This window comes from Colletotrichum scovillei (assembly GCF_011075155.1).
Source record: "Colletotrichum scovillei strain TJNH1 chromosome Unknown Contig00011, whole genome shotgun sequence".
Classification (NCBI taxonomy): domain Eukaryota; kingdom Fungi; phylum Ascomycota; class Sordariomycetes; order Glomerellales; family Glomerellaceae; genus Colletotrichum; species Colletotrichum scovillei.
The window spans coordinates 773,111-788,502 of NW_023336269.1; the positions used below are offsets into that span (position 1 = coordinate 773,111).

At 56.4% G+C, this 15,392-nt stretch overlaps 3 protein-coding genes across 3 annotated transcripts; all 3 read right to left on the reverse strand.

Annotated features, from left to right (window-relative positions):
* Window positions 1–647: 647 nt before the first annotated feature.
* HER10_EVM0004172 (uncharacterized protein) lies at window positions 648–5,031 on the reverse strand (the record flags this gene model as incomplete). Its single annotated transcript, XM_035473824.1, has 4 exons — window positions 4,849–5,031; window positions 2,842–4,774; window positions 2,618–2,784; window positions 648–707 (listed from the first exon to the last, which is right to left on the reverse strand). The coding sequence occupies exons 1-4, from the start codon at window positions 4,981–4,983 to the stop codon at window positions 648–650; spliced, it is 2,295 nt and encodes a 764-aa protein (XP_035326759.1). The 5' UTR covers window positions 4,984–5,031.
* Window positions 5,032–6,120: 1,089 nt separating this feature from the next.
* HER10_EVM0004924 (TPR repeat-containing protein) lies at window positions 6,121–9,178 on the reverse strand (the record flags this gene model as incomplete). The annotated part of the gene is made up of 4 exons (XM_035474551.1): window positions 6,121–6,238; window positions 7,062–7,357; window positions 7,544–7,868; window positions 8,160–9,178. The coding sequence occupies 4 exons, from the start codon at window positions 9,176–9,178 to the stop codon at window positions 6,121–6,123; spliced, it is 1,758 nt and encodes a 585-aa protein (XP_035326817.1).
* A 672-nt stretch (window positions 9,179–9,850) lies between these two features.
* Window positions 9,851–15,155, reverse strand: HER10_EVM0000032 (GYF domain-containing protein). The gene is made up of 4 exons (XM_035469829.1): window positions 14,556–15,155; window positions 13,909–14,317; window positions 10,320–13,854; window positions 9,851–10,265 (listed from the first exon to the last, which is right to left on the reverse strand). Exons 1-4 carry the CDS (start codon window positions 14,663–14,665, stop codon window positions 9,940–9,942), a joined length of 4,380 nt encoding a protein of 1,459 aa, XP_035326407.1. The 5' UTR covers window positions 14,666–15,155; the 3' UTR covers window positions 9,851–9,939.
* Between the last annotated feature and the right edge of the window lie 237 nt (window positions 15,156–15,392).

The window sequence follows — 15,392 nt, forward strand, 5'->3', positions numbered from 1 at the left end:
TTGTAGAACAGGTTACACATTCTGCAAGGCTACAACCTGTCGATGACACAAAACCTCCAGGCTCTGGATGTCTAAATTATCTCACGGTACTCATTTAATGTATGCCTGAATGTACATGTATTGTTCATACGGTATTAGGGTTAAGGCTGGGCCATCTTCCTTTCTTGACGTCCTCTTGATAGTCTAAAGAATCGTCAGTCTGCTTCTCGAAGATAAGGTGCTTGAGAATGCCATATACGGATACGTAGCCGAGACTTGAGTTCGAATGATAACCTGATGCTAATAGAGTTATCTTAACACCTATCATGGTCCCTGAGTCAGGCGACTGTCAGTATCTGTCTCAATTCGACCTTCCCCATACATGTGCGGTTTTCAAACTCAAAATAAATGAAAGTAGTCCAGGGGGTCCCATGCAGAGAATCAAGTGATTTGGAGGTGAAATCAAAAAGAAATCCCAGATCACTAGAAAATGATGACGTTGGGATGCCATATGCTATACAAAAGCAGGAGACTTGACTGGCATGAATTTCCATGGCTGGAAGCTTCATGGTTCGAAGTAGCCGATATAGCTTTAAGGCGTCAGAAACCCTCATGAGTCGAATCTCTCGGGATTAAAGTGCGGTTGAAGGTGGTTCCTGGGCTCAATCCTAGGCTGACTCGTGTACATCCAGACAAGCTTCAATCTTCAACCTCAGGGTTCTTAAATCCTACGGCCCTTGCTTATCTGACAGCAATTTCGGACCCCGGATCCATCGTCTAATCAAGTTAGCTCTGATAACGAGGTTAGGCAACTCCCCGTCCAAGCACTTCATTCCAACGACGACTTGCCAAGAGGCCAGAAATATCGAAACTATGGGGTTCCTTTTGTTCTTTTCTTGTAGCTGACTACATCTCACCAGACACAATGGTAGTCCAACAAAAGACAAAACCTTGGATTCTCTACGCTGTGCCCCCACGGGAGGGGCACATGCGACCAGCGCTCCAAATCACCAAATACCTCATCAGCAGCGGCTTCGACGTCACGATATTGGGAACAAAACGGTGGAAGCCGACGATCGAAGCAGTCGGGGCCCATTTCAGTCCCATCATCGGGCTCTGGAAAACCCTCGACGATCCATCTCGCTGGCCAGACATCGCCCACGCATCGGATCCAGCCACGAGACTTGCCGCATCTCTCGATGGGGGATTCATCTCACTGCTACCAAGCGGGCTGGAGTCAGTGCGGGTGGCGTTGGCGGGTATGAGGCGACGAGAGTCCGGCTGCCAGATCATCGTTTTGTCAGATACGTGCTTTTCCGGGACGCTGGCGTTGAAGCTGGGCACCGACCTCCCTGAACTGTTTGAAGAGGATGAGGTTCTTCGGACTATTGGGATTGGTGTCGTTCCAGTGTTCTGGACCAGCCCTGAGCGGCCACCGTGGGGATCTGGACTCCCTTTCGACGACAGCGAGGAAGGGCGGACAAGGAATGCGAAAGCGTTCAAGGAGACGTGGAACAGCTCTGCTGAAGATCGCGCGAGATGGGTTCTGGGAATGATGGGATGTCCCAAGCCCGTTGATTGCCTTTATGATGGGCTCGCGACGAGTTTGAAACATCCATTTTGGGACGCATCGACAGTCTGTCACGACACAGTCCTGCAAATGTGTCTCCCGAGTCTTGAATTTCCGTCATCCGACTGGCCAGAGAAGATCAAGTTCGCGGGCACACTCCCAATCAAACCTATTCCAACTGACCTCACATATCCGACGTGGTTCAACGACGTCCTCTCAAACAGCTCATCTCTTCATGCATCAAATCCCAATCGCAAGAAGATCGTCTTTGTAGCCCAGGGAACGGAAGTCCTGGACCATAAAGAACTAATCATCCCGACAATGAAGGCCTTGGCTACACATCCAGATGTTCTGACCGTCGCGTGTCTTTGCGTGGCCGGAGCAGCGCTCGATACCAGCACTTTTGAAAACGGAGAATTGCCCGCAAATGCTCGGGTGGTGGATTACTTCCCATACGACGCGATCTTGGCGCACGCGGACGCCTTTGTGTCGAACAGCGGGTACGGAGGGTTTCAGCATGCGGTTTCGAATGGTGTGCCGATGGTGCAAGCAGGCAACACTTTTGACAAGCCAGATATTGGGAGAAGGATCGAGTGGTCTGGCTTGGGGGTGTTTCTGGCAGAGTCACCTCCATCGGCGAGTGCCGTTGAGCAAGCAGTGACACAGGTTCTGGGTGAGGAGAAGTACAAGAGGCGAGCAGAGGAGCTCAGGAAGGAAGCCAGCGCGTATGATCCACTGCGAATGGTTGGAGAAGAGATTATGCTCCTGGCTCAGCCAACGTTGTCATCTTCAAGCTAAGCAGGTCGTATCAAGTGTAGAGATAATAGCAAGGGCAATCAGCGGCTCGGCCGTACACCCGAACGTGAGAAGAGCGCGTGTAATTATGGACCATTGCTATCATAACAGTACTTATGAGCTCCGAGGCTGGTTGAGGCCCAGCAACCGTGAGCCGTCGCTATCTACTCTTCATGGTCCATTTCCTCATCCCCACTCTCAAAATCTGCCTCATCCTAGAAGATATTAGCTGCCTGTCTACGGCTATGTCATTCAGGACCAGAAAATTCATACCCCGAGTCCCCCATCCGTGTTCTGGAGCTCCGTCATTCCGTACACAACCTCCGGCAACTCAAAGTCTTTGGGAGCGGTAATGATACCAAACTCAACCAAGCCGTCAAAGTTGCTACCCCACCAGCTGCGGCCGTAGAAACCGACAATACGCTCGTTCACTTGCGCCTCTGTTTGTAGTATCGAGTCAGTGAATTCACGGGAAACCCAGACACTAGATCACTCACCAAGAGCCGAGGTCTCGGGAACATCCTCGTAACCCGTCAAAGCACCACCAGACGAGCCGTCACTCAGATGAATCCTCATACCGCGAAGGGTATCCTCCTCCCTAGACACCTCAATCTTGACAATCTCTGCACCCTTGGGGATATTAACCTCCTCAGAGGCATGCCCCCCAAACGTATGCTCACCACCACCCCACTTCCTGATCCGCGGACCGCAGTTCACACGATCGCCGCCAGGGAAATGCACATACGCGCCGTCGAGAATGCATCCAGTCCGCACATCAACTGCCTTCGCCCGCACAACTGACCCATCGCTCTTGCGGCGTGTAAGCAGCGTCGCCCACGACCAGAACTTTTCACCCTCGCCGTCGTCGATCGACTCCTCCAGGTCCTTCGTCACGACGGATCGCTTGCGCAGAAGAACGTCCGACCCGGGAATACGGATATACGTGGTAGACGAGAAGAGACGCCAGAGGTCGCGCACCGTCTTCGTCTTGCCGTTCATACCGAGCACGTAGAGCTTCAGGCTCTCGTCGCGGGAGAAGCGGGCTTCGAGTTCCTTGAGAGTGTAGGAAATCTTCCACGCCGGGCAATCCATGGATGGGAGAAGCTCGGATTTGCCGTTGAACTCCATCCGGGCAAGGTTGGCTGCACAAGCAATCTCAACTCCGACATCATCAGTCTCAATGTTGATGAGCGAGACGGTCGGGGCGCTTGATCGCTGCGTCGCAGACAGCCTCGTATCGCCGGGCAGCCAGAAGTGGTTGAGAGACCGGAAGGACAGGGCATCCCGCAGATCCCACCTGGCATCGTTCTCCGTCTGACCGTCAACCACGACGAAACCCTCCTTATTGACCTTCTGAGAATACGCCGTTTTAACCAGGAAGTTCCGCGGCCAGTGGCCAGAGTACCCGCGCGCCATAATACCAGTCGTATGCGGAGCCCCAAAAGCGTGTCCGACCTCGTGCAAGAACGCGCCCTGGCCGATCGAACAAGCCTCCCAAAACGTCCCGCACTCTCCGTTGTCGTCACCGACTGTGTTGCCCGGTGCGCGAGTATCGAGAAGACAGTCTGAGACTTCTTCCAGGAACCGAGGCCAGGAGTACGTTAGGTGACTGCCCATCATGCCGAGGGACACACCAGATGGGTTGTGGCATCCCAGTGCGGCGTGGCCAAGGATAAGCTTCTTGCTTACAGAAAAGTGCGAATCAAGAATCATGCCCGCGACAACCGGATGCGCCGACGCCTCGAAAGGCGAACCCTGGGCCGCAAGTGCCTCTAAAAAGTAGTCAAACAGTCCATCTCTTGACTTTGCGGTCTCGTTCTGCTGCGCGACCTCCGCGTCTCGGATCTCTGCCGTCGTCCTCTCGGATCGAATGACATGAACCTTGGCAGTAGAGCGCATGGTGCCACTGTCAAAAAGAGCAGCCTCATGAAGTCCGTTCAGAAACTCACGACTAGTCGTGTCGGCGGCCCATTCCTCGTCCAGCCTAAAGGAACGGCGTCCGAGACCCTTGAGTCGCATGTCCTCGGCGGTAAGGGCCTGCCACATGTACGCCGACATGCGGAGCTTGGCGATGGCGGCGTCGAGGGAGGAGTGAGCCGTGGAAGAAGCGCCGTATTTGAGGGGTGGGCAGTCGATGAGGAGAGGGGAGTCTTTAGAGACCATGATGGCGAGGTGGAGAGGGGGCGACTGGAGGAGGGGGATGTAGGTGAGGTTGAGCTCGTTGATGATGGTTTGAGTGCCGAATGTGCGGGTGATTGTAAGTTTGTTGAGGCCTGGGGAGAGCAGGGCTATGATTTTGATCCTGCTGTCTGCGATGGGCCAGGTTTGGGTTGGGAAGGTTGTATTTGTGCCATCAGTGGCTTCAACTGTTGCGAAGTCATCGCTGGGGCTGGGACCGGTCGTATAAGTTCCTTTGATGATTACGCAGCGCTGGTTGAGGATGACGTTAGAAGAGTCTCGTTCAGATGATGCACTATTAGTAACAGGATGCGTTGATCACGTACCTGGTGAACCGTCTCACCGTCGGTGAAGTTGTTAAATCTGAGGGACATAGTGGCGGTTTCTTGAGCTGAAACGGGAGGCATTTGAGTGGGTGAAATATGATCTGAAGGATTCTTCTTATCGTAGAGAATGTACATATCCTATACCAGTGTTGATGTAGGTTGTTGATGAGGATAGGCGATAATGATCTGCTTGAAGGTGATGAATCTCCTAATGTGAATTTACAATGGCCGTTCCATCTCATCTTTATATTCAGCAACTGCACATGAACTTCATATAATTCCAAGCATGAAGTCAAATGTTGAACCTAACTCACATGGCATCGGACGGGGATGGATTCCAGGCAGAACTGCCACTAACAAACGCTACCGAGCACCGTGCCGCTCGACCCGGGCAGTCTGCCTGATTTCCCCGGTCCCATCATCCCCGCTTTTCCGGGTCACCCCTGAACCGGGCCCGTTCCCCCAGGCTAGACTCCAGGCAGCACGGCGGTCGAGACCTCTCGATTCTTGAAGGAGTATTCGCGGAGTGAGGCAGTCTAAGAAGCTTATCGCATGGAAACTCGTCCCAAACATTTCAGACACGATCAGGAAGGGGCGCATTGATGGGTGACTCATATCCCCAATTTCAGGCTCTTCTGCTTCACTGAACGCTCATCCGAACCTGTGGTTAGTTTTGGGCGATGAGATGAGAGGATGTCGTGAAAAGATTCACCGATACGAGATGTTGAGAAGTCTGCCGAGCAGGCTTTCGGATTGCATGCATGTTCGGGAAGCTTTTGATCTGAATGGAATTCTAAGCCATCGCTAATGTCGATAATGTTGCGTGGAGGACCTGAACGGGCGTGCTCTTGAGTTCGCTCACGCTGTGCTGTTTTGCAGAGTGAATTTTGGTGGATCGTCGTGGTGAAATCATCTCATTCTTCAAACCATCCTGCAATAGCTCGCCAATCGTGATGGATCGGGGGAGTTTTGGGTTTTACGAACGAGTATTTCTAGCGCGTAGGCACTGTCAATCATCACTTATGAAATCTACACGGATCTTCGAGAAAGGTCATTTATGCATTGAAGATGATCGTCATCATGGTGTTTGGTTATCACCCATGTGCTCTATTTATCTCATTCATCCACCGTGTGATGGACATCTATCTCAACGCGCCGTCCATCGCCATCACAACCTCAAGCCTCACAACTTCAACCCCTCCATCATCCCCTCCAACAAAACCCACTCCTCCGTCCCCTCCCACGCCTCCTTGCCTCTACTCATCACACTCCTCACCGCATTCCTCGCCTTGCCCCTCCACCGACTGCCCACACTCTCAACCTCGCTCCCAAAGTTCTCCAACACACTGACAAGCTCATCCGTCCTCGCAACAACAACCTTCCACGCCCCCTTATCCGCAAGCCAGTTCCGGCTCAAATCGTCCCCGGCACCCCCCGACCCCGCCGAAGAAGCCTTCAACCCACCGCCCGCACCGGCACCCATCGCCGCCCTCCAAGCCTTCTCCGCAGCATCCACGGCGCCGGCGTAGTCGCGTCTCCACACCCGCTCCCGAACAATAAGCTCCCAAAGCTCCGAGCGCGTCGTGATAAGCGGCACAACGCTCTCTTCAAAAAGCGCAATGACGGCCTTTTCAATGGTACCGCGCGGCGGGACGTATACCCCTGTCTTACTCTCGTCATTCTCCTTCTCCTTGGTAAGCACGCTCTCCTGAAGCAGCGCGCGGAGAACGTCGTCGTCGAGCGCGTCCTCGGTGTTGCGGATGCGGATGATGGCGCGGAGGGCCTGCACCATCTCCGACACGGCGGGCGGACGCATCCGTGAGGCGAGTGTGAGGACGTTGTCCCAGATGCGCCAGTTATCCTGCGCGATCGAGGCGCCGCGCTTGTAGGCCGCCAGGGACTGGGATAGCAGCGTCGCCGGGTCCTTGGCCTTACTCTCCCGCTTCTTCGGCTCCTCGTCGTCTTCTTCCTCTGCTTCTTCGGTTTCCGCCTTTGCCTCCGCCGTGCCATTCTTCTTCTCCTCGATAATCTGCTTCTTGACCTCCTCCACAGCCTCGAGATACATGCTCCAAAGCGAACTGCCCAAGTTACTCCACGTCCTGGCGTCCTCGCCACCAACGACATCCCCAGCGGCGCCAATCGCCCGACTATACGCCTCCGCGGCATCCGGGAACTGGCCCAGCCGGAGACTGATATCGCCCAACCGGCTCCACATCTCGGGACTCAAACGGTTACACTGTGTCGCGAGTTTATACGCGTCCTGCGCCTTGGTCCACTCCTTTTGCGAAAGGTACCACTCTCCCAACGACTTTTGCGCGCGCGCGAACCGCCTGTTCGAAATCTGCCACGCCCGCTCCCAGTGCGCCGGCTCATTCTCCAAGTCGCCCAGGATACAAAACAGCCTCGGCGCGTTCGGCGGCGGCGGACTCCGTTCGGGGCCGGTGAAGTCGGCAGGGTTAAGGTACGTGACATCCCGCGCGTCCAGATCCTCCGCATCGGCATCCGCGTTCTCGACGAGAGGCTGTCCCGTGCGATGGAACAGCCGCCAGCGCACGAGCGCCTTGGCCTTCTCCTCGCCGCCGTTGCCGCGGCCCGAGTCGTCGTCGTTGGAGGCGCTGCTGGCCAGGCAGAGCGCGACTTCGGCCCAGAGACGCAGGCGCTTGAAGATCTCGAGGGCGGAGACGAGGGAGCCGACGCCAGCCCAGGAGTAGGCGAGTTCGGACTCGAGGTGCCATTTGGGAGGGGAGGAGAGCGCGTGGATGTACTGCAGCCGGACGTGCGCGGGCGCGGTATCCGTTTCCTTGGCGGCGGGGAAGAAGGATGTGGGTTTCTCCGTGTCGACGGGTGCCGCGGCGGTGGTGTCGATCTCGGGCTCGCCTGGGGCGGAGACGGCGATGGCGGGGACGTCGGCGGGTTCGTCGTTGGCGACGTCTTCGGCTTTGGGGCGGGGTGCTTCCGAGGTGTCGACGACGACTTGGTCTACGACGGCTTGCATTTGCAGGACACCTCTCTCGACTGTTCTGCTGCGGTGGACCTCGATGCGGGAACGGACAAGAAGCGCTTGCGAGTAGATTTGCCAGTTCGTCGCCTTGTCTGAGACCACGCGCACGGCGTACGGGAGCACTTCCTCCGATGTCAAAGTGTCAACAGGAGAAAAGGTGTCCTTGAGTGTTGCTTCAGTAAGGAGAATAATCTGATCGAGGGGCGACAGCTGCGGCTGCGCCTCGGGAGACAAATCTGCCAGCGCCGCGGGAAGCCCCGAAGACGTGGCAGCGAGCTCTCCATGCTTGCCGCTCGCCTCCTTGGAGAACTGAATCTCCTCGAGCAGGGTATCATCATTGAGGGCAACAGCCTCAGGCTTGGCCTCCTCCTCGCCGTCTGCTGCCGTTCCCTCGCTCTCGGTCGTCGCATCGCTCTTTGCGAGAACCACAAGCTGACTGGTGCTCTTCTCCTGGAACTTTGTCCTCTTTCCCAGGGCACCAGAGAGCGCATACGCAAAGTTGTTTAACTTGGTCGCCTCCTCCAGCGCCTCGCGCGCCCGGTCATCGCGGCCGAGCATGATATGCGTGTTGGACACCTCAAGCAAGAACTGCACCTTCTCCTCGCGCGACCAGGCTTCCTCGCCCGTCGACCACACGTCCTCGTCGAGGATTTGCTTCCTAACGGTATGGATGCCGAGGTTAATCTGCTCCGCCAGCGTCGGGACGTCGATCCATTGCGACGCCTTTGCAAAGTTGGCGCCGGGGCCGAGAGACGGCTGACTCAGGAGCTTGAAGTGCCATACGTTGACGCGCAAACGGGTCCAGGGCAGACTCAGGCGGGATGAGGTGGAAGAAGAGAGCTTCACGACGGCGTCGCTGGCCGAGGAAGCGTCGTGGAAGACATAGCGGGCGAGCGCAAAGAGCTCGATGTGCGGGATGTAGGGATACGGTGAGACGCCGTCGACTTCGAGGGCCTTGAGACTGTGTTTGCGTAGCGCCTTGAGGGTGTCTGTTGATTCTGCTTTTCCGTTGTTGCCTGCCGTGAAGGCCTCGGTGAAGAGAGCTTCTACCTTGTGAGCGTGCTCCAGCACGGGACCCGTGACATTTGACTGCAAAAACGCGTTCAGGGCAGCAAGACCTATAGCGATCTCATCCTCAGATAGTGACTCTTTTGACGCCGCTGTGGGGTTGGCGTTCCCTTCGGCGGTCTGAGCTTGAAGACTGGTGGTGAATTTGGTGATGAGATCCTTGGCCACTGAAGACGTCAAGACATCGATGTAGGCGCCGTCTGTGAAACGAGAAAGCAGCGAGGCCGGAGCCTGAGTGCCATTTGTTTGCGCGTCCGCCATGGCTCGGATGATGTGTTCGAATGTGCAATCAATGGTTGCGCCTCGCTTGTGATATCGAGGGGTTCTGGGTCGCGATAAGTGACCTTTTCTTTTCTGCCCCGCGCGTCGCGGGGTAGTTTCGCCGGAAAGAGATGTTCACTGACGTCCCTTTTTCTGAATAGAAAGTATTCAGATATAAAGAAACTTGATTCTCTCGTAGTTCGAATTTGTCTAGAATATCACAACTGACAATGCTCGTCTTGATGCAAGACCAAGTGACTCAGACGGTGAATTCGGCGTGTTTCGATGCCCTGTGAAATCGAAATTTCCATGGTGGGGGCGGGGCAAATTTTCACCTACCGCCTTACATAAGCCACTCACCCTGCATCTCACCGAGAACATCTCCACCTTACCTTAGGTACCTCAATTTCGACTTCACGTAAGGTACTTCAAATACTCACTCGCCATGGCTCATCTCATAAAGCTGCAAGTCAGCCAAAAGTGGAATCACATTTCAAGATGGTACACGCTCTGACAACAATGCTTTCTGACATGCTACCTATCGCTACAACAGAGCGCTTACATGACGCTGTGAACCAATTACAGTAATCCTGAGCCACAACTTCGCCGTCTAGACATGATCGTCAAGCATCGCTTAATCAGGGAGTCTCAGGCCATCTTCCGCCGCGAGTTTCCCACAGCATTTTCTAATTGTTCCTCTTTCTCGCATTTTTGCGGGTGCCTTTGACACCAGCGTCACCAGCGGCAGCGGGTGGCTGCTCCTAGTTGCTCTTCTTTCCCGCCTTCTTGCGCGTGGGCACAACCTTGAAGCCTGCGCCCTGGATACCGGCATCTCCGGCGGGGGCAGGAGGCGTCTCCTTGTGGCCGCCCTTCTTGGCGACCTCGTTCCATCCGCTGGAAGAGCTGCCCGTCTTACTGTCGACAGCGCCTTGCTTCTCAACGATACCCTTGTCGGCGAGTCTCTTGCGGCGAACAAACTCTTCAGCAAAGTGTGCTCCGTGCATCGTCTTGGAGTTGGCGTAAACGGCGTCTGCAATGATGCCATCCTCAAGGGGAAGTTCAACAAGGATGCCAGCAAAAGTGTCCACTAAACACGACGTTAGCACTGGATTTTGGGTCTGGATTGAAATGGATGACTTACCATCAACTCCGTTAAGGCCGCGGGACAACTCGTGGTGGAGCCACTTGTTGAACTCATCCATGGCAACGTTGCCCTTGGCAGGAGCGGCCGCGATCACGGTGGCAACAGGCTTGACAGCCGGCTTCGCAACGACCGGGACCGGCTTTACGCCAGCAGCACTAACGGATCTCGTCTGAGAGGCAGGTCCGGTGGGCACCTTGACCTTACCGCCGGCTCCGACGGTCGCCCAGCCGGGACCAGGAGGCGGGGCGGGCGTGCTGGATTGTCCGAGGCCAGGAGCAGCATTGGGCTTGGTCGCAAGGTCGGCATAACGCTTGCCGGCAGCAGCAGTGGCCAGTCCAGTCTGGATGGCAACCTCCTTAGCCTTGAGCTTTCTCACTTCCTCCTCACGCTGAATGTCCGCAAGAGTCTTCTGCTTGCTGGGGGTGCTGGTGCCCGGAGTGGGTTTGACAACGGCGGGCTTGGTCCAAGGGCTGGCGGCGGCAACAGGGGAGCCGTTACCCCAAGTGCTGGTGGTAGGCAGGCCGGTAGCAGCGACAATAGCCTTCTCACGCTCGCGAAGAGCCGCAGCCTCTTGCTCAAGCGCCAAACGACGACGCTCCGCGGCAACCTCCTCAGCCTTGGCAGCCTTGCGCGCTTCAGCTTCCTGAATCTCCTTCAGGCTAGGTCCCTTGCGACTAGCGGCCTCCTTGGCCCAAGGAGCCAATGGCGGGGGCTCAGTGGCGGACCCAGTGTCGGGAGTTCCAGTCTGGGAACGATTGTACTGCTCGGGCAAGTTGGAACGGACACGCTGGGCGGTGGGGGCCGGGAGAGGTGTGCCAGCTGCAGGCAAGGGGGGAGGGAACGGCATCGGAAGGCCGGCAGCAGCGTTCTTCGCAGCTTCGGCGGCAGCTTGAGCTTGCTGGACCCGTTGAGTCAAGGAGAGCTGATGCTCCTCCTCCATAATCTCCTTCATGCCAGGGGCGGGGGACTTGTGGTGCTCGTTGCTGATAGCCTGAGCCATGGCAGGAGCGGAAACATCTTGAACATCTTCCTGAATGCTCTGGCTGGTAGTGGCATCCTGGGACTGCTCGGAGTCGCGTTCGGCACGGATATCCTCAAACTCCTTCAGGCGCTCACGAAATCCCTCTTCGTCCTTGTCCAGCTGCTCGGTACCGGGAAGGTGGTTCCGGAGGTTGCCCTCATTCGCGGGAGCGCCGACCGGTTGCTGAGGAAAAAGACCTGCAAGACTAGGCGGGACTTGAACATTCGCAAGCATCTGGCGCTCGGAAGCGTTCAGTGTGGCAAGTTCCTCTTCACGAAAATGGTCGAGGCCGGAACCAACAGGGGGTTGAGAAGATCCCTGCTGGGTAGCCGAGTCAAAAAACCCAGACGTCGGGCCAGCTCCACCTCCAATCGGCGGCTGCTGGGTGTGAGGACCAATAGGCGAGGAGATGCTGCTGAAGCTAGGTTGGCTCTGCAAGCTGTGAGCGCTGTGCTGGTGGTGCAAAGAACCTGGGACACCACCTGGGCCTTGACCTTGCAGTCGGGTGATGGCTTGCTGCCTCATCATAAAGTCTCGCTGCTGTGCCATCGCTTGCTGTTCCTCCTGCTTCCTTCGCTCGAGGTTGTTCTGCTCCTCTGCGGTCAAAGTCCTACCAAAGCTGGGGAAGACACCACTGAGAGGAGGAATGACACCGGTGTTGCCGCTGGGAGAGAATGGTCCAGCCTGAGACGGTGGGCCATGGGCGATGCCGATCTGGGGAACTAGGAAAGGCTCGCGAGAGTTTCCGATGCGGCGGATGAGCTGTCCAAGAGGCTCAAACTCGGGGTCTTCAACCTTCTTAACCCGAAGATCGGGAGTGAAAAAGTTGGCCTTGTACCAGTCGTTCATCTCGAGACCACTAAAAGGGCCCTGAACCTGTCCTTGAGGATCGAGATAAACCCAGCGCATACGGTCAGGCATGACCATCTGGCGCACAGGAGTCGACCCAAACTCGCCACCGGTGGAAGCTCCAGGAGTGAATGCTTGGGGGTGGCCGATGCCCGCAGCGCCAGGGTGGTCAGCACCTCCAAATCCGCTATGAGTTCGGGTAGGGTCAGAGGGGAACATTTCCTCAAAGACTCCTCCACGGCCGCTGCGGAGAGGGCTGCCGGTGTCTCTGGGCGCGACACTGAAGTTGTTACGGCCGATCGCACCGAGAGGGTTGCTCTGCCGAAGGTCGGGCAACGAATCACTCAAGTTCTCCTGCTCGTGTCCTTGCATTTGTGCTTGCATGGCAGCTGGGAAGAGAGAACCCAACTTACTGCGGCCAATAGTGCCTGGGCCACCGAGGCCACCGGTACTAGCCGGGCCGAAGACGCCACCTCCGATGCTCGACAATCCGGGAGACTGGAGATCAGTGCCCATAGGACTGAAGAGAGCATTGCCGAAAACTCCGCCGCCGAACCCGGCGCGTTCACGGTCGGGAGTGCCCGTAGACAAAGGGACGGGCCAGCCTGAGGCGTAACCTCTAGGTCCAGCGCTACTGGTCTGACTGCGATCGCTGCCGTCAAAGGCGTGTGTCGGGAAGCCGCGCGACACGGTGCCAAAGCCAGGATTTTGTTCAGCGCCGACAGCCGCCCCGCCGGGATGCTTCTCACCCGATCCTTCCTCCTGCGATTCGTTTCGGTCGGCCGGCGGGCTGCGATAAGGGTTCGTTTCCGACGGGCTCGCTGGGCCAGGCTCGTTCTCCGAGGGGCGTCCCAGGTTCAGTCCAGACATGCCAAAATCCGAAGTTGAACCTTTGACCGGGGTCTCGAACATCCCGATATTGGTAGGGTTGGGGATCGGCGGGGGACTGGTATCTCGAGCACCTCCGAGTGCGGCGCTGCCAGATAAGTTGTCGTCTCCGCCGAAGGGATCGGTATCGGTTCGGGGCCGGGATCGCCAAGATCGGGTTGCTTCTGGGGTCGAGGCTTCATTAGGCTTGATCGCGGGACTGTCGGTGCCTTCCTTGTTCATAAGGTTTGCAAAGCGACTTCCACCACGGTTGCCACCCCCAATAGTCGAAGTCGGAGTTGGCAAAGCGAATTGGCCGAAGCTACCCATGCCACCGCCGCCGCCGCCACCAGCAGCGCCCCCAGCCGGAGGAGGCTGAGAAGCTCCCCAAAGAGAACTGATATTGGCACCCATAGAAGGATTACCCGCCGTATTGCTACGCGTCAGGTTTCCAAAGGGCGGCTTGGACTGAGGCTGTCCAGCACCTTCATCCTCGCCTGGCTCCTGCTCCTTGACGTCATTGTTCTTGCGACCAAACAGGAAAGACTGTTGGTCATCGCGAGCGAATCGTGTGGCGCTCGGTGAAGCGAGGGGACCGCTGCCAAAAGGGTTGGAATCCGTCGTCTCTCGGCGCCGGGTACCAGGTCTAGAGGCAGACGAGGGCGATTGTAATCCGTATCCGGCAGCGCTACCGTGTGATAGCGACGCCTTCCGTCCATTCGGTCCCGGTCCCTGGGTGCCCTCCTGTTTCTGGATAGGAGGCTTCAGAGTAGAGTTGACATCAGATGCGAATGCCTGTCTCATATTAGTATTGTTTACCTGGTGACCTGCTCTTAATGACCGACGCACCTCCTTCTCCTCTTCAGACATGCCATTGATAGCAACGGGGTTGTTGTCACCCCGGTTGTTCCAACAGGCAGCAGGATCTTGCGAATTGTGATTATTGTTGGTTTTTCCCCAACCTCGCGCAGCGCTTCCGTTTGTGTGTCCCGGAGTCCATCCCGATTCAAAAACATTGGAAGCGTCTATTTCCGCCGCACCGTTCTTGTACACACCGACAATTGAGTCCTTCTGGTACTGTGAAGGGGCTGGATAGTCGTATGTCGCAGCGCCAGGGGTCTGAGGAACTGCGCCGGAATCGAGCGGTGTCGAGGGGAAGGCGTTTTCGGACGAGGCTGCGGGTTGGGATGGCTGCCCAGGCGTCGTCGAGGATCGTCGAAAGGTCAGGGTTCCGTTAACTCTGCCGTCACGTCGAGCCCTGCTTGCGGCGTTAGTATAGGCTCTCAGTCACATCCTAGCCGCGCTGTGCATCCTGATGTCTGGCGATATTGCGACAATGTGGCGAGAATCCAACGAGGTGGCGGTCTATAGAGTCACCATCACCAATATCACGCGAATCCCAACTTTTCTCCATCATCTCCAGACGCAAACAGAAAGCAAAGGAAATAGCAGGGCAGCGATGGGGGTTGTTGGGCGAAATGCGGAAAGTCACTAACCATTCCCCGCTGCCAGCTCCACGTCCGTCCTGTCGACCGCCTCTCGCGTCGCGGTTGGCGTTTTGGCCGGCGGCGGCCGAGGCGAAGCTTGATGGTAGATTCGAAGGCATGGTTAATTATGCGCAAAGTAGATATCTGGCGATGAGCAAGTGTCTGGGGGTGTGCAAACAGCGCGCAGGGGTGGTGGTATTTTTTTGGTGGTTCGGTAGTTGCTGATCGATCTCTCGTGGACAGGTCACGAAAGGGATTCTGTAATTGAGTTGTGGGTGTGTCGGCGCGCGACTGGCTGTAGATGATGATACACGTGAAGTGATGCGAGATGCAGGTAGCTGATGTCAGGCTTGCTAAACGATGGATTGATCGAGATACCGAGAGGTCGGTTCGCGAGCGTATGCGGTTCGTCGTGCGAGGGTGGGTGAGGAGGGTGAGCTGTCTCGTCGAAAAAATCAAAGGTTTGAAAGGAAAATTGCCAGCTAGGAAGGACCCACGATGGTGTGGACCAGGGAGGAACTGTGGGGACGGGACAGCCGCTAAGCCCCCAAAAGGTGTTGCCCGTGGTTTATCCGGTCCCGGCCACACGTTTTTCTGGATGGAAGTACCGGGGAAAGGAAGGTAAGAGCGGATGACGTTGGAGACTTGGCCTTGTGTTCGAGGAAGGTACAGATTAATATTCAGGTACATAATGCTACGCAGCTACTGCCTGTTTTCGTGCTTTAATGCAGTGCTCCTGCTGACTTGTTGCCTTTGCCGTTTCCCCTCGCTGCCTTCCATTTTCAGTTTGTGATACCCTACCTACTCCAGCAACCCAAGGTACCCAAGGTGCCTACCTTAGTGAGG